The sequence below is a fragment of the Vicugna pacos genome, chromosome 11, assembly GCF_048564905.1.
Source record: "Vicugna pacos chromosome 11, VicPac4, whole genome shotgun sequence".
NCBI lineage: Eukaryota > Metazoa > Chordata > Mammalia > Artiodactyla > Camelidae > Vicugna > Vicugna pacos.
The window spans coordinates 34,027,296-34,047,398 of NC_132997.1; the positions used below are offsets into that span (position 1 = coordinate 34,027,296).

The 20,103-nt window shown below is 56.1% G+C and overlaps 1 protein-coding gene across 1 annotated transcript in view; it reads left to right on the top strand.

The window, feature by feature from the left end:
- The first annotated feature begins 692 nt into the window (after positions 1-692).
- Positions 693-20,103, top strand: part of RET (ret proto-oncogene) — a 54,255-nt gene continuing 34,844 nt past the window's right edge. Inside the window, exon 1 of the mRNA XM_072971086.1 lies at positions 693-968. Coding sequence (XP_072827187.1) covers positions 902-968 — 67 coding nt within the window. The 5' untranslated portion in view covers positions 693-901. The remainder of the gene's footprint in view (positions 969-20,103) is intronic.

Genomic DNA, 20,103 nt, shown 5'->3' on the forward strand with positions numbered 1-20,103 from the left:
CGGTTGCCTGCTCTCATTGGTTAGACCAGTCCTAAGAGAGGGGTTCACAAACTAGCTCTAGGACACCCCTAGGGAGACCGCGGACATTGTAAGCCACATGCCAGGCTGGCCCCTGGAGTGCGCAGAAAGCGCTCTGGCTCTCCTTTGCTCTCCCGGCTCTTCCCCTCCTCTCGCCACCGGCCCCTAGAGAGGCCGCGCTCCCACAGCGCCTGCCTTATCTGAGAAATGGCGGAGGATGCGCGCCGCGCCTGGAGCTGGGAGGCGAGGTGCCCGCCTAGTCTCCTTGTCCGCTCGCACCCACAGCCATTCTGCCCAGACCTAGCACCCCCGCGTGGTTTCCCTGCCCTCTCTGGGCAGCGGGAAAGGTCGAAGCGCAGAAATCGTGAGCGGGCTCATAGGCTGAGAAAGAGTGATTGTGCCTGCGGAGATGCGCGGATTGAGGCTGCGGCTGGCAGGCAGGCACCCCGCGTCCCGCACCTCGCTCCTACTCGCACCCCACCCGGCCCGCACCCCGCGATCAGCACCGCTCTCCTAACCCGCGCCCCGCGGGAGCCACGCTGGCACCGTCGGTGTGGGTACCCCCCGCCCCGCCCTTACCCCCGCACCCCGCCTGCACCCTGGCCCCGCCCGCCCCGCCCCCGCCCCGCCCCCCTTACCGCCCCGCCCCGCCCCTGCCCGCTCCTCGGGCGCAGCCCGCGCGCGCCCCACCTCAGTCCCGCGACCAGAGCCCGGTGCACAGCATCCTAGAGTACCCCTGAGCCCGCGCCCCGACGCTCTGCTCCGGCAGTGTCCGCCGAGTCCCCCGTGTCCCAGGCGGGCATGGGGCGGCCCGGCTGAGCGCCGCATCCCGCCACCGAGACCTCCAGTCCAAGTCACCATCCCTCTTGCTGCGGCCCCGGCGATGGCGAAGGTGACGGCCGTCGCCGTGGGGCTGCGGTTGCTGCTGCTGCTGCCGCTGCTCGGAGAAGGTGAGTCCTGCCGGGGACTGGTGCCCGCAGCTGCTGGGGCGAAGTTGGCGCCGCGCGCCGAGCGGCGGAGTGGACGCGTTCGGAAACGCCTTTCTGTTTGCGGCGGGCAGCGGGCTGCGCAGTTGCCGGCTGCCTGGGCTCGGCTGGGAAAGAGGTGGTGTGGCGGGCAGGGCGCCTCGGGCCCCAGGCTGGGCGGGTCTCGAGCCAGAGCTGGACGCAGGTCGGAGCGGGACACGGGCCAGGCGGCCAGGGTCGGTGCCCAGGGCCGGAGTCGCAGCCGCGCGCCCCAGCCTGGTTGCGCCTCTCACCGTAGCCACGTCTTGGAGCGAACCGAACGGATCTTGCCGTTTCGGTACAAGTAGGGGAGGACGAGTGAGGTAGCTAGAAAGCTGGAGACTTAGGCAGTTCTGTTTCTGCAAAACATTGCTCTGTCCTGGTTTTCTTTTTACACTCCACGTCGGTGCATTCCTCCTCCAGCTCCGACGCCCTGACTCGCCGCGGTACTCAGAGAGGATCTGCTCTTTTTTAAAAGATCGCTTTTCCCTTGCGCGTGTTTGCCGCCCTAGTCCTTAAAAAAGCAAAAAGCCTGTGGTTTCTAAGGATGCTGCCCTCGAGGGCCTGCTCAGGCTGACCCAGCGCAGCCGGCTGAGGGCTCGCCGTGGCTCCCGTCCCTCCGCAGCCTCAGAGTCCCGCGCCGCTGCCAGGCGTGGGCACCTGAAGGTGTGGCCTTTGAGACCATTCGATGGCTCTGAGCCAACCTTTACCAAGCGCTTTTGACCATCTTGGAGTGGGCTAGGGCTGTGTGCCGCCAGGGTCGGTGCTGGGAGGATTAGATGTGGCCTTGCAAAAGCTGGTCACCGCCCCCACCCCCAAACTGTCAGAATGAATGAACTACAGGGCTGTGAATCTTTGACCCTCCTTGGCCATGAATTTTAGTTCCCCTTGAACTGTACCTAACTTGATCCCTTTCTGAAGTACTTATTTATACATCAAGTTTCCCTCCCAGAGAGAAGGAGCCGACCACCCTCCCTGACTCCTCACACAGGGCTTTCTCTCCCTGTGGCCTTTGGGATCAGAGGAGGCCGTAGTCTCCTGCTTCTAGCCTTTGGTCCTGCACAGACTCTGAGTTCACATGCCTGAGCAAGGCTTCGCTTGTGTGACTGGATCCTGGGCTCAAGAGACAGATGCCGAAGCCAGAATGGGTCTCCAGTCCATCATAGGGAAGGCAGAGCAGAAACCCTTTCCTTGCACTGGGAAAGGATGGGGGAAAGAGTCTGTTTCCAGCACTGGGACTCTGAGGGTCACGGTGCTGTTAGGGGAAAGGCAGGAGGAGGTTGAAGGCAGGGCAGAAGTAAACACACACAAGGTGTTCTGAAGACCACTTGTAACTCTGGGTTGCAACTTTGTAGTTGGGGGTTGGGAGGTGTCATGTGTGCCTGAAGTCAGTATGGTTCCCCTGTGCCTCTCCACAGCCCTAGGCATAGCCAGGGTGCTGAGCAAGGCTGTGGGGGCCTGGACAAGGTTGGGGGGTGGGGTTGTACTGTGAGGGGGCCTGTGACACTTGACAGGAATGCAGGAGAGCTTTTCCTCTCCCCGGACCCATGGAGTTGGGTGGTCAAAAAAAAAGGCTCTCCAATCCAGGGAAAGTGGGTCCCCTGCCCTACCCACCCTTCCCTTGGGATGAGCGAGAAACCACGCCTGGAGGCACTAAGAGGGGAGAGGTGGTCCCGCAGTACCCAGGAGGAGGCAGCTAGGCCTCTGGAGAGGCACCCCTCACGGAGAAGCAATCCTGGAGCTGGGGAGCCTGGCTTTCACTGAACCGCCCCAGACGGCCTCCCGTGAGCCCCGCCAGGCTGGGAGCAGCTCGGCCTCCGGGCGCCCTCTTGTGGATGCAGCCCTTCAGTGGCTGGGCCTGTTGCCTGGGGGATGGGCTGGGTCTCGAGAGAATGAAAGCCTTCCCCTACTGGACCAGATACCTCCCCAAGACTGGAAGCTCCGTTCTGTGCTGGGGAACTGAGGGAATAGGGTAAGGAGGCAGCCCAGATGAAGAGGCAGTGGCCTAGACTGGAAATGCAGGGGAGGGAACCGCCCTGCCTCAGGGCAGGCAGAGGTGGACCCAGGGATGCTCAGAGCAAGGTCATGAGACATCAGCAAACCCCAAGGCCTGCCCCCTCCACGCGTACACACCCTCGTTGTGTGGGAGTGCACACACCTTCAGAAAGAGGTGCCAGCCCAGACACAGACTCTCAGATCAGGGCAGGACTCCTCACTCACAGGCTGGTATCCATGCGTTCACACACACGCACGCACACACACATACCCTTGAATCCATGCTCACACGCTCTCACACTCACTCTTGGTCATCACTAACACACACTCTGCCCTTTCTCAAGGATATGTGATCATGAGGCCAGTGGACACACATCCACTCACACAGCACAGCCTGTCCCCTCACACTCCACCCTCACCCAAGGAACCCAGCCCCTCTCTCTGCCACACACACACTGGAACCCCCACCTGTATACACCGGGGCAGCTGCCCTTCCCCGGTCACACTCAGGAGCACAGCCCATCAACCCTGGCTGTCCTGGAACCAGAGATGAAGGACTTGCATCTGAAAGTTCTCAGAAGACATTCTGGTCTTGTGCTGCTCCAGTGCAGGTAAAGCCATCTTGTTGCCTGGACCAGGAGACTGAGTCCCAGCTTCTGGAGTTTCCCCTGAATGTCTCAGGCTGACCCCTCACCCAACGGCATCTCCTTGACCTTCTGCTGTTCCTCACCAGGCCTCACTCTCTCATCTTTCTGGCCTGGCTTCTTGGGTTCCATTTTGCTCAGCACTTTTGGCCACGGGGAAAGAAAGGCCTTCCCTCTGCCTGCGCACACATCCTCTGCGCCTTTCAGTCCGTCTCACCCCCAGGTACTGAAGAAGGGAAGATGGCCATCACTTAGGAGGCCCCCTCCCCAGGCTGTGGTTGGGCCTGGGTGTACCACCTCTGCCTGGACCAGCAGATGCTGGAGCAGCCCTGCAGCCAGGAAGGCTGTTCTGCCGACTTCTTTCTGCCTCTTTCGGCCCCTCCTCTCTTTGACCAGGGACTCGTGGAAGACATGTCTTGCTTCACCAGGCTTACCTGGGCCCAGCCTTCTTTCTCCTCCACCCCAACCCACTAAGCGCGTCTGGCCTCTGGGAGCAGCCCTTGTCCCAGGCTGGCTACTCTGGGCCCTAGCAGGGCCCAACCCACCCAGGGCCTGAGGGGCTGGGTCAGCTGGTGGGCTCCTAAGGGTGGGGTCTGTGAGCAGAGAGCAAATGGCGAAGTTTATTGAGACCATTGCTAAATTGCCTTTATTCTGCAGAATTGCTTTAGGGGTGGCTAAGTAAATCACTGTTTCCTCGGTGGTGTGAAGAAAATGGGATGCTGTCACCTAATGGGGAGCTAATGGCCTTTTAGCCAGGGGAGGAGAAAACTAATGAAAAATGATGATATCTGTTAAAATGGAGCCTGGGGTACCAAGGGGAAGGGAGGGCCGGGAAGCTGCTGCCTCCTCTGAGGCCTTCCCCACTCTGTGACCTGAGCGAGGACTCCTTTCCATGGTCTCCTGGTCTGAACTGGAAGGTCTCCTGGTCTGAACTGGCCGATGCCGGCAGCAGCCAGCCCACAGGAGCCTCAGGGCCTGCCTGTCTTGGGCTGAGCATTACCTGTCTGCTGGCTCCCTGTATCCTCCCGAAATCCTGGGGGAAGTGGCCTTGTTTTCCCATTTCACAGGTAAGGAAACAGAGGCTCTCACAGCCTGTGGACTTGACCCTCAGTTTAGTGACTTAGGAGAGGACTTAGTGACTCCTCACCCCTGGTCCCCTCGCTTTCAGCAAGCCCCTTCTCTGGGCCAGTGGTGGGGACCAGGGGTTGGGCTGAGGAGGAGTCCTGAGAGGGGAAGGTGGCCCTGAGTTCACTCATCCACCAGTGACTACTCCTCGGGGCCCTGGGGACAGCCTGGTCCAGGTATGGGCAGAAAGTGTGGCTCTGTGCTCTGACACCTGAAACAGAAGCCCCTTGGGGATCTCGGCTGGTTTCTCAGGCGGCACTGGCGCTTTCACTGGTATCTGGGAGTCTTGTGGGGCCAGGAACAGCCAGTAGGTGGGATCCTGCCAATCTGGCCCCAGGGGAGGGGGCGTGTGTGCTGGGGCATGTGTGCTCTGGAGTGACAGGAAGAGGCCTCTGTGCTGGTGCTGTAGGCCAGGCGTGTGGTCCTTGGGTCCACTGTCTGGGGACGCAGAACCTGACAGAAACTACTGTGCTGGGGGGGTGGAGCGGGGCTGGGCTTCAGGACACGTGGGTACAGCTGTGTCTCCTTGTCCAGGACGGAGCCTTCCCAGGACAGAGCCTTCCTCCCCAGGGCTCCAGGACAGACTGAGAGAAGAAAGTGCCCATTTGGGCACCCAGGGAAAAAGGCAGAGTTGGAGAAGCCCTCCCCCACCATCAGTGGCACTTCCTTCCCTCCTGTGGACGTGGCTACATTTCCACTGTGGACCCCCTCCCCCTTCCCGTGGGTGTCAGTCGGGGAGGACACTTCCTTGTGTGGGGGTCAAGCATATACTCCTCCTCCTCCTCACCTCAGGGACTGTTTTTCTGAATGAGTGACTTAACAGTTAACAATAGCCGTCATAGTGATCAGCCCACAGATACTCCCCGAGGGACCCCCTGCTGCCTAAGGAGCTGCTCCAGGGCTAGGGATGTAGGTGCTGAGACAACAGAAGGTCCCTTTGACCTCAGAGCTGTCCTCCATAGGGAGAGATGGGCAGTAAAGGAAGCACAAAGTGATCACTTGTCTCGAATGTGTGTGTGTGATTTCAGACCGGTGCATGGAAGCAGGCAGGCTGAGGGGCCAGGTGGGAGGGGATGGGGGGCAGCCAGGCAGGAACATGACCCTCCTGGCTGTGGGCCACCAGCTATGACGGCAGCTGGGGGTCATCTGTCACCCTCCCATTCCTTCCCTCCTTCTCATTTGCCTCCCTTGGGTCTTTGAGGTTCTGTCTTCCATGCTTCATGGGTGGGGGTGCTTCAGTCCCTGGAAGGCTGAGGGGTCAGTATGACTCAGAGAGATCAGGCCCAGGATGTCCTTCTGAGGGCCATGACCTGGGTGGCCTGGGGAGGGCCCCCTGTGGGCTTGAAGGGGTGTGAAGACTCAGGTCTCCCAGAGCCCAGGTGGCTTTCCTCTCCCTTCCCGGGAGCAACAGAGACTGGTAGCCCAGGGCCTGCCCATGTTCAGGGGGTTGGGGGTGGCTGTGACTCCTGAGGCAGGGCTTCACCTCATCTCAGAGGGCCTTAGAGGATGGAGGCCTCTTCCAGTGGAAGCTCTAGGCCACCTGGGGGCCTCTATGGACGGGCCCTTCTCCTGCCCTCCATCCCCACCTGGTCCTCCCACCATTCACCTTCCCTGAGCTTTGGGGCCAGACGAGGCCTGGGCTGCCATCAAGCTCTGGCCTCACAGCTTTGTAATTGTGGGAGCCTCTGGGAACCCTCTCAGAGCCCCCAAGGCTGGAGGCTGTGAAGCCACTGGCCCTCTGAGCTGTCCACTCTGAGACCCCAGGCAAGGTGGGGGTGGGGTGAGAGATGGCAGAGAGGCGCCACTGTTCCCTTAGCTCCTCCCCCATCAGAGCCAATGCCCCCTAAAAAGCACGGATGTGAGGTCGATGACGCCAATGAGACCTTGAGGGGGGCAGTTCAAGCACCACCTGAGCCCTCAAGGAGAGCAGGTGACCAGCCATGAGCAAACACCTCTGTTTGCTTTTGTCCTGTGAGTGGTTCCACAGAGTTTAGCAGCCAGGGCACTGCTGCAGAAAGGTCACCTGTGCACCTGGTGGGGTGTGTGCCCACCTGGTGGTCCAGCTGGTGCACGCTCTCCATGATGTCAGCGATGCCTCCTGGGGCTGGGTTAGGGCTGGAAAACTCTGGCAGGCAGGGATTAGTTCTGGAACCTGCTCAGGGGAGACCCCTGCAGACCTGGGTCCTGGGACCCTAGGCCCTCTCCCAGATTCAGGTACTGGCGGCTGCACCTTACCGCAGTCTTAAGCCTTCACTCTTCTGACGTGGGGTGCTCCTATCTAGATTCTCCAGAGCCCAAGGCTCCAGAGAAGTGCCTGAGGGGCAGGGTGGCCAGGAGAGGGAGTCCAACCTCTGAGCTCTGCCCTGAGCTCTGGCCCTGACCTGCTGTCTGATCTGAAAGGATTCTGCTGCTAAAACCATCAGAAAGCCCCTGGCAAGACAGTGGACATCAAAACTGATGCCAGCACCGCCCCACTCTGCGTGCCTGTGGGATTGCCAGAAAATTCCAATTGTTCTCACTCTTGCAGAAAGGGGAAAAGAAACAATGTAAGTTCCTAAACTTTAACTAACAGTCTGGAAAATGCTTGGGAAGATACGTGTTCTGTGTGCCAGGACCTGAGAGTCGGGTGAGTGTGGGGGGCCACCTGGGGGTGCACAAAGTGATGATGGGAGTCTGAGTGGAGACGGGCAGTTTACTGAGTTTCTTCATCAAACTTTTCTGCCTCTGAAACAGCCGAACGCACAGAAACAGTGAAACGGTCGAAGACCCAGAAGCTGAGGGGCTGGTCCCAAGTGGGCTTTCTTCTTGCCTGCTCCCCCCATCCTGCCCTTCCAGCCTTGCCTGTGCGGCATCCACTGCTGTCTGCTCTCTTCCTCTGGGGAGGGGAAAGGATGGAGTCGGAATGCAGGGCTCCTTCCCAGCCGCCACGTAGCAATGAAGTGGGCGCCGCTGCCCTCGTGTCCTCAGCTGTGGAAGCAGAATTGCATGCACTTAGCACTGTGGGCAGTGCTTTGCCACATGGAAGGGTTGAGCCTGGTCGGATGGGCATCTGCAGGTGGTGTTTGCAGAAAATTCATCCAGCTGGACAGCAGAATGATACCACAGAGCCTTGAAAAGTCTCCATCTCAGACCTACTTGAATCTGTTTTGCTTCCGCAGCCTCCCACCCACCTGTGTCTGTGAGGGCAGGAGAGGCTGTGTACTTGAGGGTAACAAGCACCCAGTCTCTGTGTCCCAACACAGTGCATGTGTCTCCTGTCCCCACACCCCCAACCCATCAGCCACTACACGCCTAGTCATGTACACGGGGATGGGCACAGAACTCTGTGGAGCCAAGCCTGGAGGGGCCATGGCACTTTGCCCATGTCCACTGGAATCCAGTCACATAGTCCTTCTCTCTGCAGGAGAGGCTGGACTACAAAGGAGATCATGGTGCGGGGTGGGGCACACACTGGGGCACTTGCACACACTCCTGAGGGTCCCCTCTCTGGACTTGTGCCCCTGCACACAGCTCTTCCAGGTCAGCCTCTCCTGGTCAGCACAACAGGGGTTTGTGTGGGGTCTAGCCACGGGGACAGGGGCAGATAATGCAGTGACAAATAATTACAATTCACTTTTTTTTTGGAGATAGAATTCACATCACGTAAAAATCAACTGTTTTAAAGTGACCAATTCAGTGGCATTTAGTACATTCACAGTGTTGCATTGGCATCACCTCTGTGTAGTTCCAAAACACATCCGTCACCCCAGGAAGAAACCCCACGCCCATTAGACACTGCTGCCTATTCCCCGACCCTGGCCCTGGTAACTGCCATCCTGCATCTGTCCCTACGGACTTGTCCATTTTGGATAGTTAATATAAACTGACCTTTGTATCAGGCTCCCTTTACTTAGCTTGACGTTTTCAAGGAACATCCACAATGTACATGTATTAGTACCTCATTCCTTTTTAAGGGTGAGTAATGTTCCGTTTCATGTATACATCACATTTATTTATTCATTCATCCATTGGTAGACATTTGGGTTGTTTACATCTTTTGGCTCTTGTGACTAATGCTGCTGTGAACATTGATGTGCAAATATCTGTTTAAGTCCCTGTTTTCAATTCTCTTAGGTGTATACTTTGGAGTGGAATTGCTGGGTCAAGCAGTAATTTCAAGTTTTATTTTTTTAAGGAACTGATAGACTGTTTTCCACAGCAACTGAAACATTTTACAGTCCCACCAGCAGTGTACGAGGGCTCCAATTTCATCACATTCTCACCAACACTTGTTATTTTTTGTTTATAGTTTTAAATTGTATCTTTCCTAGTGGATACAAAGTGATCTCTCATGTGGTTTTGGTTTGCGTTTCCTTAATTATTAGTGATGTTGAGCACCTTTCAAGTGCTTATTGGCCATTTGTATCTTCTTTGGATTCAGATCCTTTTCTCAAGTTTTAATTGGGTGGGGTGTCTCTTTGTTGTGGGGATTACTTTGCTTTATCAAACCTCCACCAAGTGTTGTTGAGAAGCACTTTTCATCCAGAGACGTTTCTGTCGGCATCTTGAGCCCCAGGTCCCTTTTGAAGAGGACATGGGTTCATCCAATGCCCTTTTGTGGGGTTGAGTCACCATGACCCCACTGGGACCCTGAGGACATTCTCACAGGATCCGGACTCTAAAGCCATATTGAGCTCAAACATCCCAGAAGCAATGGTGTCACGTCTTGTGTGTGAGACGCTGATGCCCGAGGACTATCCTGTGAAGGACCCAGGAGGTAGAGGAAGGTAGGGGTTCCAGGAACCAGCGACCCACCCAGCCCACCTGGCAAGGCAGGACTCAGCAGGAGGGGAACCCAGGGCTGCCCTGTCTTGCTTAGTCTCAATACAGACTCTAAAAATAATCAGGTGGATCTGGTGCAAGTTGATTACCATAATTGCAGCTGTGTGACATCATGCTGCCCATCCCTTGAAGCAGTTCTCCTGGGACAGCAGAACGTACCAGGGAAGTGCACCTTGCCCCCACCCAGAAGCTGCACGAATGCCAGGGCCCAGCATGGGGTGGGAAGGCCTTGATCAGGAGGTAGCAGGAAGCTTTTGTGGGTCCAGGCAAGTCTCATTCGGGAGTCAGGGAGGGAGAAAGGATGAGAACTGGCTCTGGCTTCCACCAGCAAAGCCCTGTCCCAGCAGTGCTTCCAGGCAAGAGTTCATGTCCCAGTCCACAGCTGGGAACAGATCCAGACAGGCTGAGAGCCGAGCCGGCCACACAGTGGGGCAGGAAGGAGCATGGCTCCAGCCCCGCTCTGCCCTCGTCTCTCTGCCTCCTCGCATCATGCTGAAATCTCTCCTTTGTATCCAGACTCAGGTCTTCTTGCCTTATCATCAGCAGCCTAGGAGGATATGTGGGGTCCTAATCCTGTTCCGGCCCCCATGTCCTTGACCCCCCATGGGCCACCTTAGGCTCAAGCCCACCCTGATTTCCATTATGCCCACCATCCTGTCTCTCAGCCCCTGATCAGGAAGCTCATCCCATGAATGCTCCTGCACAGATGTCCTCTAGACTCAGAGTGGATCAGAATTTGCTCTGGAAGAGCCTCAGCATCAGGAGCAACCCCTCATTTTATAGACGGATAAACTGAGGCCTGGAGAGAGGCGTGAGGTGTCCTGCAGCAGGAAGGCATCAGCTGGGGACTTGGTTGCCATGACTCCTCCACACAGCCGCTCCGGCCCTGGAGTTGGGTTCTGTTTTATTCTTGACATTGGGATCTTTGAGGTCTGGGCCCCCAGCACTGGTCTGCATGGGTGCATAGTCGGCCTTCAGCACCTGCAACTTGTCCAGCCCCAGGTCCAAGAATGGTCTTCCTTTGAGAGTGTCGGACCACCCCCCACCCCCACCATTCCTCTCAGACTTGACGCAGGATGGCCTCCCAGCAGCCCCTCGAGCTGCAGTGGGTCCCAGTTGGATAGACAGGCTGCCGCAGGCTTTGCTTCCATCACCCTATGTGGGCGGCCCTGTGTGGGTGCTGCTCCCCCAGGGGCTACCCTGAGCACCCCCACCAGGAGGTACAAGCTGTGGGTCACCATCTACGTGCTGAAGGTGGGCTTTGCCTGATCCACCTTCTCAAGCATTTGGTGGTGCTCAGACCCAGCAGGGGACAGAGAGAAGGACTCCTCCAGGCTCACATCTGTGTCCAGCAGGCCTGGGCGCGTCAGGCCCCTAGCATCCGTGGACGCCTGCGCACACAGCCACCATTACTGTGTCTGTCCGTCAGGCGGATGCTGCCTGAGCAAACTCCTGCCTGCTCACGCCTTCCTGCGCCCTCGCTCTATCTCACTGCAATGTAAAAGAGCAACCTTATATGAAGAAACTTTTAGGAGCACCTGCCTTTCAAAGGAGGCCAAAAGAGGCTGCAGACAGTTATCTGTGGTTGCATTTTCCTCCTGGTCTGCAAACAGGTGGGTGGGTGGCCCGGAGTCCCAAGTCATGGTGTCCTGGCTCTTCTGCATGTGTGTGCACGGCCACCCTGAGCAGAGGAGCCTGGTGGCCACACATGCTGGTCAGATGGGACCCTTGGCTGAAATCCCAGCTCAATCTCTGTGTGCCCTCAGCCAAGGTAAGACAGGAATCATAATCGTCGCTGCCTCTGGCAGTTGTGTTGATTAAGGAGGACAATGCATGTGAAGCACTTAGGGCAGGGTTTCTCAAGAATCTAAAAGTCTTACCAGTTAAGATTGAACATGGTCGAGAAGGGTGCTGGAGCGTAGGGATAAAAATGGGCAGGACCATCTCTGTTCAGGGAGCTGGAGACAGGTGGGGTGACAGCTTTGTTTAAGTCTGAGTCACAGTGCCCTGCTGAATGTGAGGGGGACAGTTGCCCAGGCAGAGGCACCAGGGTCAAAGCTGGTGACGTCCTGATCTGTCGCCTCCAGGCTGGGGCTGGCACACCCACAGTTGGCTGGGGCCACAGGGCACCAGAGCCCTGGAGCTGAGGGGGCCTGGTGACCCGCACAGTCATCAGCAGGCCACTTGGGTGGCCAGTCTTTTTCTAGTCAGGCCTTGCCCTGGGTAAGAAATTAATTGTAACCTAATTGGCAGTTTCCTTTGCATAGAAGCCGGAAGGAACTGCCAGGGTGGCTGGTGATTAAGTCAGTGGCAGCTGGGAAATCACATTTCGGCAAGAGTGTCCATCCTCTGAGCAAGTCCCCTGCAGCTGGTGTGGGCGGGTGGGGAAGTGTGGGAGGTGGCCGCGGGGGGTTGTGTACTGGGCACAGCCTGGGGCCCAGGCCTCTGGGAGCAAAGAAGGCTGGGGCCTGTGTGCAGAGAGGGGATGGGTCTGGGCTGCTGGCTCCCACGCTGCCGGGCTGCAGACCTCAGCTGCACACCTCACTCCCCCAAACCTCAGCCGTGCTCCAACCCATTTCCCACCCGAGGCAGAGGGCCGCATGGAGGACATGGGCAGTGTCAGGAGACCCCGGCCCTGGGGACAGTTCCACTTGGAGTGCAAGAGGTGAATTCTGTTTCCCAGCATTAGATGGGGAGAGCGAGGTGTCTGGCCAACAGCGAGAGCTCAGGCAAGGTGTGCGAGGAAGAGCTTTTTAACGATGCCGAGGAGTGTGGCGGGCGTGCCGGGATGGTGGGGCCTTGAGGCGAGGGCTGGCCCTCTGGTCTCTCCTCCTCCATCTAGCTGTTTTTCCAGGCCGCCGGCCACCCTGTCCAGACAGAGCCCTAGAAAATAGGTGTCTGGGGAGACACTGCACCCCCATGTTGGGTCCCGCCGCACCAGGGACCACACAGTGGAGGGGTTCGGGGCTGGAGGGATGATGGTGGGAAGGGCCTTGAGAGCTGTGCTGCATGTGAAGCCCCCGACCAGACAGGCAGGCAGGGGCCTGGGCTCTGTGTGACACCGAGCCCTCAGGAGCATGGAGAGCCCCAGAGGTCTCCCTGGGAAGCCCGGGCACCCAGTGTTTCTCCTCCTGTGCCAGGCCGATCCAGCTTGCCCAGGCCAGACCAGGCAGGGCACTCAGCCTTGAGGCCACAGTGGCACAGGCCTGCAGGCAGCATTGAAGGAAGAAGGAATTTAAGACTGGAATTGAGGCTGCACTAGTGGTGACTGGAGTCCTCGCTAGGCACCAGGGGTGTAGCTGGCCTTGATATATCGGGCACCCACTGTATACACTGAGCTGTCCATCTGTTGCATGCACCTGCAGAGGCCAGCATTTTCTCGATGGTTTTACTGACAGAGGTTTCAGTTTCCAGCATCAGGATTGGGACACGCTGTCAGATGTCCCCCAAAGGAGGCTTTGGCTTGTGACTGAGTACAGCTGAGCTGAGACGAGGACCCGTGAACAGAGGCAGCTGGCTCTCAAAGGGAGGTAGCTGTGGACCATCAAGTTACTCAAACCCTCCCCAGGCCTTCCCTTCACACTGCTCTGTGCCAGGCATCAGACAAGTGAGGGTTCCGTGGGTCTTTAGAACCCAGCTTTCTTCCCACTGTTTGTGTGGGGCAAACCTGCCAAAGTTGCTTTCATTTGGAAGCCTCAGGATGGCTGGCAAAGTGATGGTGGTGGTGAAGATGGTGATGGTGGTGAAAATGGCAGTGGTGGCAGTGGTTGGGGGTGGAATGAAGGTGATGATGCTTGATGGTGAGTGATGGTGTACGTGGTGGTGGGCAGTGGTAGTGAAGGTGGTGGGGTGAAGGTGATGGTTGTGGGGAGGGTGATGATGGTGCAAGTGGTGGTTGGGGGCTGGGGGTGAGGATAATGATGGTGGGGGGTGTGGAGTCCTAGAGGTGATGGTATAGGTGGTGGGGGAGCCAAGGTGATGGTGATGATGGTTGTGGTGAGGGTGGTTCTGGTGAGCGTGGTGGTTACGGTAGTGGCGATGGTGTAGGTGGCGGTGGTGGTGATGGGGGTTGGGTAATGGTGGTGGTATAGCCACACACACAGGGAGGGGCTGAACATCCCATCAGTGCCACGGTGGGGCTGGCCTGAGGGGCCTCCCTCCATGCTTACGGGCAGAGCTGCTGAGGAAGTAGACCCTCCTACCATGGCTCACACTTAAGCAGAGGCCTAACTGGCCACTCCCACTCACATCTTGGGGCGCAGTCAGGCCCCTGATCTCTCTGGTCTCAGCTTCCTCACCTGAACTTGGGCTGATGAGAGTAGCCCCTGGCAGGTTGTGATGGAGCAGGCACCATGCTCAGAGCAGGGCCTGGGTCATGGGATGTGCTGGCCTCTGCTTCTGTTAGCTTCAGGTCAGTGCTCTGAGAGTTCAGGAAGGAAGGGCTACCATGGCCCGGGATGTGGGGGGAAAGGCTGAGCTGGGCAGGGGCTCACCCAGGAGAGAAGATGAGGTCAGGGGACCACATACCTGGGAGCTGTGGGCAAGGCTGGGAACAGTGAACTCAAAGCCCAGAGCCAGGGTGTGACAATGGGACCTGCAGGCCAAGGCTGCAGGCATGGGGCCAGGCATGGGGGGCCCAGCAAGACACCTGGGAACAGATGTGTGTGGTGGCTGCCCAGGGTCAGGGGAGGCCAGAGCCCTCTGAACACCCCTGATGTAGGGGAGGCAGAAAGGAACTGGGTTGTGGAGCAAGATGCCAGGCAGGGTACAGTGAGTGGTCACATGGGACTCCTGGGGTTGGCACCTTGGCACACGTGGGCAGGAGGTACGGCCACACAGGCAGAGGAAGGGGCTCTGGGCCAAACTCAGCTGGCCTCGGTCTGGGCTCTGCCTTCTCTGTAGGTATCAGGTGACTCTCTGGAGCCAAGGCCACATCATAACCACTGTGGGCTCAGGCCTTGTGACCTCTGTGGGCTCCTTTCCCCATAAAAAAGTAAAATTATATTTTGTGTCTGTTGATACAAAAACAGATATAATCCAGGCTGCTTTATTATTTCGCAGTCATTATTATATTTCTTTCTTACCTCTGTCTTTAAAATAAGCTGAAACATTTGTGTGGGCCCGGGCACTGTGCCACTGTGTGCACTGAGGGAGCCTGTTACTCAGCGGCTGATTGTTGGTGCTGTTAGAAATGAAGGACCCCTGGGAGCCTGGCACTGAGGGTGGGCCCACGTGGCCAGGGAGCCCCTCAGCCATTCAGGTCTCTCCTGCACCCGAGTCCCGTGGCCCTGTGAGTGAGTAGCAGCCAAGGCGGGAACCACAGCAGAAACCGGCAGTGCCCGGGTAGGACCTGGCCTGTGGCAGGCAGCCAGGGCGGCGCTGGAGGGATGCCAGGTGGGACCAAGAACTGACCGGTTCTGTTTGGCCTTGGTTCTAAAGACAGAGTTGTGGGCACATCCTTCAAACATACATGACACCAAAGCACAGGCAAAAGAAAGGAGAAATAGATAAATTGTATTGCATCAAAATTTAAAACATTGAAGGACACAGGCAACAAAATGAAAAGGCAGCCTGTGAAACAGGAGGAAGTACTGGCCAATCTTGTGTCTGATAAAGGGTTACCATCCAGAATAGACAAAAACGCCTGCAACTCAACGACAACAACAGCAAGAAAATCCAATTCAAACATGGGCATAGCACTTGAACAGACATTTCTCCAAAGAAGAAACAGCCAATAAGCATGTGACAAGATGCTCAGCATCACTGATGAATAGGGTGATGCAAGTCCAAATCACAATGTGGTGTCACCTCAAACCATCAGGATGGCTACTATCAAAAAAAAAAGAAAAAAACCAGAAAAATCACAACTGTTGCAAGGATATGGAGAAAGTAGAACCCTTGTACCCTGTTGGTGGGAATGTACAATGGTGCAGCCGCTCTGAAAAACAGCATTAAAATTCCTCAAGAAATTAAAAATAGTATTGCCATATGATCCAGCAATTCCACCTCTGGGTATACACTCAGAAGAGTTTAAACCAGGGTCTCAAAGTGATATTTGTATACCCACATTCATCACAGCATTATTCACAATAGCAAAAAGGTGGAAGCAACCTAACAGTCTATGGATGGATGGATGGATAAACAGAATGTGGTGTATCCGTGAATCCATGAATATTACTCAACGTTAAAAAGGAAGCAAATTCTGATGTCTGCTACAACATAGGTAAACCTTGAGGACATTATGATAAATGATATTAAGCCAGTGACAAAAAGACAAATACTGCGTGACTCCACTCATACGAGGTGCCTGGAATAGTCAGATTCAGAGACAGAAGGTCCAATGGTGATTGCCAGGGCTGGAGCGAGTGGGGAGCTAGTGTTGAATGGGTGGGTGTGCAGTCTCAGTGTTGCAAGATGAAGAGTTCCGGAGATGGATGATGGTGACGGTTGCAAACAATGTGAATTTATTTTATGTCACTAAACTATACACTTAATGATTAAAATGATAAATTGTATGTTCTGTATTTTACCACAACTAATTTTAAAAACTGGGATCCCCTTTATATATATCCCTCTAAAAAAATTGTTATTTGCAGTAAAGCCTCCCCGATCTGTAGTTTTTTCCCTGAAAGCAAAATTACATTACAGTCTCTTGCAAAACCAACCTCTAGCTGGCACAAAGCATCAAAATCCAGGGTGTGTGACGTGTACTACAGGGTCTCCCTGCCTGTGAGTGCACACTAGCGGGTGTACGCACGTGCATGTGTGAGTGCGCACACACGTTCTGCCTAACATCTGCCAGTTGGCAGGGTTCCTCAGTTGACAGTAAGTCATTTCCTGAGCCGGGGTCAGTGATTTTGTTCTGGGTTGTTCTCTTGGCTGTTGGCTCAACACCAACTGCTGGCCTCTCCAAGGCAGCCAGAGGGCACTGCACGCCTCGCCCGAGTCTTGTGAGCACAGGACGAGGCTCCATCAGGCTCATCCTGCTGCTGAGCATCCACGTGGCTCCCAGTGCCCATCAGACCAACCCAGAGCATCTTAGCTGAGTCTAATCTCACTGCCTCCCTGGCCCCGCCCCTCTCCTAGCCCGGATTCTGACCATTTCCCATACGTGCCCAGCCATGACTCACCCCTGTTCACGAAATAATTTATCTGTTAGATTTGTTCCTTCATTGATTCACTCATTCACTTGTTTTTTCTGCTCGTATGTTGTGATTTGGCCAGTGTGGCTGGGAGGTGGGCACCCTCGAGGGTGGAGAGGAGCTGAGTTGAGCAGGGCGAATGGGGCCTCAGCCCTGGTTTGTTTTATTCTGCAAGCAGTGGATGATTAGTGCGGGGCTTTAAGCAGAGGGTGACATCCCACTAACACTGGCTGCTCTGTGGGAAGTGGCTTATGGGGTCAAGAGGGAGCTCAGAGAGACTGGTGTCATGGTGTCATGCAGGGGAGGGAGGGGAGCGAGCATGGCAGCTTGGGCAGCGGGGTGGCAGAGGGCAGTCTGTGGGCTGGTGTAAGGGGTGAATGAAGCAAGGGCTCAGCATGAGTCTAAGGTGTGTGGCCTCAACAGTGAGGTGTGTGGTGCCTTGACTAGGGTGAGGAGGCTGGATGGAGATGTGGTAGGGGATGAAGCAAGTTGGTGGAGATCTGTGACAAGGTCAGGGCTTGTTGCATTCCTAAGCCCAGAGGCAGTCATTCGAGCCATGGGACTGGCTGCCGTTTGCTGGAGGGGAATCTGGAGAGAGAACACCTTTCCAGGTGAGAAGGCTGATGAATCATGGTGAAACTTGAGAGCACTAAACACAGGAGGTCCTAGGAACAACCAGAGAGAAGATGGAATACTAGGGAGTGACAATTAAAACGAGCACAGAGCTTTCAGCAGCAGAAACAGAAGCAAGACAGCGGAATCATGCCTTTGAAGGACAGAATCACTGTCCTGAAGGATGCTCTACCCAGCAAAAATACCTTTCAAGAATGAGGTAAAACTGTATAGCACAGGGAAATACATACAAGATCCTGTGGTAGCTCACAATGAAAAAAAATGTGACAATGAATATATGTACGTTCATGTATAATTGAAAAATTGTGCTGTACACTGGAATTTAATACAACATTGTAAAATGACTATAACTCAATAAAAATTGTTTTAAAAAAATGAGGTAAAAGCAGTAAAAACAAAAAAGCAGTTAAAAAAAGAAAGGAAAAGATGGGGGAGGGGCAAGAAAGGCAGAAGACCCGGGCTCATGTTTGCAGTGAGTGAGAGACAGTGGGAGGTGGGGGCGTGGGAGCAGCGTTGCTACTGTGGGTTCATGGGTGTCTGTTCTAGCATATGCTTTCCGCATAAATGCTCTGCAAAATGTACTCTCTGTACATATCAAATATTCAACTGGAAGAAAGAGAAGACGTGAGCGGGATGTTGGAGGAGGGGCGGTGGGGTAGACGGGCCACATCCTGAGAGGGTGATGGTGCCAAGCACTGCTGTCTGGGCGGTGGGGCTGGAGGGACCCCCCATGGGGACAGCTGGCCTTCGTGGGGAGGGCCCGTCCCTGGGGAGGAGTCCATGAGGTCTGGTTCCCATTCCCAGTGAAGATGATGGCATTAGGAAACGGTCTGTTAGGGAGACTCTGCTGGGCCATAATAAAACTGTCATCTGCATGATCTGGCACTCATCAGGGGCAGCAGCCAGGACTGCCCGGTGAGCTGTTGCTGCAGGAAGGGTCTGCCTTGCACACAGATGTGGGCACGGCTGCTAACTGCACTCAGTTCACAGAACATACCATCTCACGGTGTTTTTTTCTTTCTTGAGAGCCCCAAATCCTGGCTTTCATATTGCAGTCCTAGGACATTTTCAGTTGTTCAAGGCTCTGTTCATGTCCATGGCAGGATGGCCACAATGAGTGTGACTCACAGGTGCTCTGGGTGGCCTGGAGGACAGGCCCAGATGTGGAGTGGGAGGCCAGGGGCGCCCGGTTAGGAGGTGCTGGCCTGGATCAGGACTGGCACGGTCAGATGGCAGCCCATCCTCCACCAAGGGTGGTGAGGAGGTCAAAGGAAACTCAGGGCGGCTGTGTGCTGACCGCGATGGCCAGAGCTGGTCAGGCCATGGAGAGCTGGCGAAGGAGAGCCTAGGGTCAGGGCCCGGCAGGCTCACTGTGTCTCATTAAGTGAGCAAGACAGTTGGAGTTGGGGGTATGAGTGTGCAACAGTGGGAGAGAATGTGTGTGAGGGTGTGTGACCGTAAATGTATATGTGAGAGAGGGAGATGTGTGTATCAGTCTCGGTCCAATCGGGAGGCAGCAGCCACACAGCAGATGAAACAGGAGAGGTTAACATAAGAGTTCTTAACAGTGATGAGAGGGAGATGTCAGAGAGCTCTGTGGGCCACCCTCAGGCTGAGGGTGGGCGCCCAGGGAAGAAGCCTCCTCCCCAGGCTGGGGTCACAGCCCCCTGGGGGATCTGGGTGGCAGCACACTGCGTGTGGAGAAGTTGGCTGGGTTGCCCAGGGCCAGGACTGGCCTGCAGCCTCAGGACCAGCAGGAGGTGACCCTCCAGGGCACAGGGAGCAGAGGCTGTCAGTGGGTGTGCAGAGGCGTCTGCGTCTGAGGGATTATGGGAAGGTGATCCTAGAGTATTGGCTCCCAGGGACTGCAGGCATTCGGCCTGCGGCTGGGGTGGAGCAGGCGGGGTGTGCCTGCACCCCTGTGCTGCAAAAGCAAGGGATAACAGCCAGAAGCAGGAGCGGAGCCCTTGTCCACCTGCGGTGTCCTCCACCGCAAAGGAGGGGGCTCAGAGAGTCCAGTGCAGGGGTGAGAATGTGTGCGTGTGGCCGGGTGGGTAAGAGTGAATGGGTGAGTGTGCGCACACGTGTGAGCTTGTAATGGGTTGAATGAATGAGATGGGGATGGGAACTTGGACCTGGTTCTATCTGCATCCAAATACAAATAAATTGCACATCCCAACCAGGTACTAACATTGAAAACTGCCTTTCCAGGGTACAGAAAGGTACGGGTAGCTGCGGAATCGTAGCTGGTGACTTCGTGCACCGAATGAGACCGTCACTGCCCTGGGAGCTTTACTTGTAATGAAGATGTCAGAGGAGGCCTTGCTCTGAGCAGAACCACACGTCCGCCTCACTGATGTTAGTTCCACGTCTTTTCCTGGCGGGGCAGGGCAGAGTGGAGCAGGTGGAGTCTTGGGCCGGTGCACCTCTATCTCTCTTTCCATCACCGGTGTTCAGGAAATACACACGCACACGCATGCGCACACACACACACAGAGGCCGTGAAGGTTCCTGGTGTCCCTCCTAATGCATGCGGTGACTTGGGCCTTTGGCAGGCAGGCAGAAACGTGAGGCTAGGTGTCGGCGGAGGACTCCCACCCCATGGCATTCAGAGGTGGAAGGCATAGGCGGGAAAGGTTTTGCAAGTCCTGCTTTGTTGACCTGCCCAAAGTTCCAGGGGAGGCTCTCAGCAGAGGCAGGTCTGAGCTCCCCAGCTGGGAA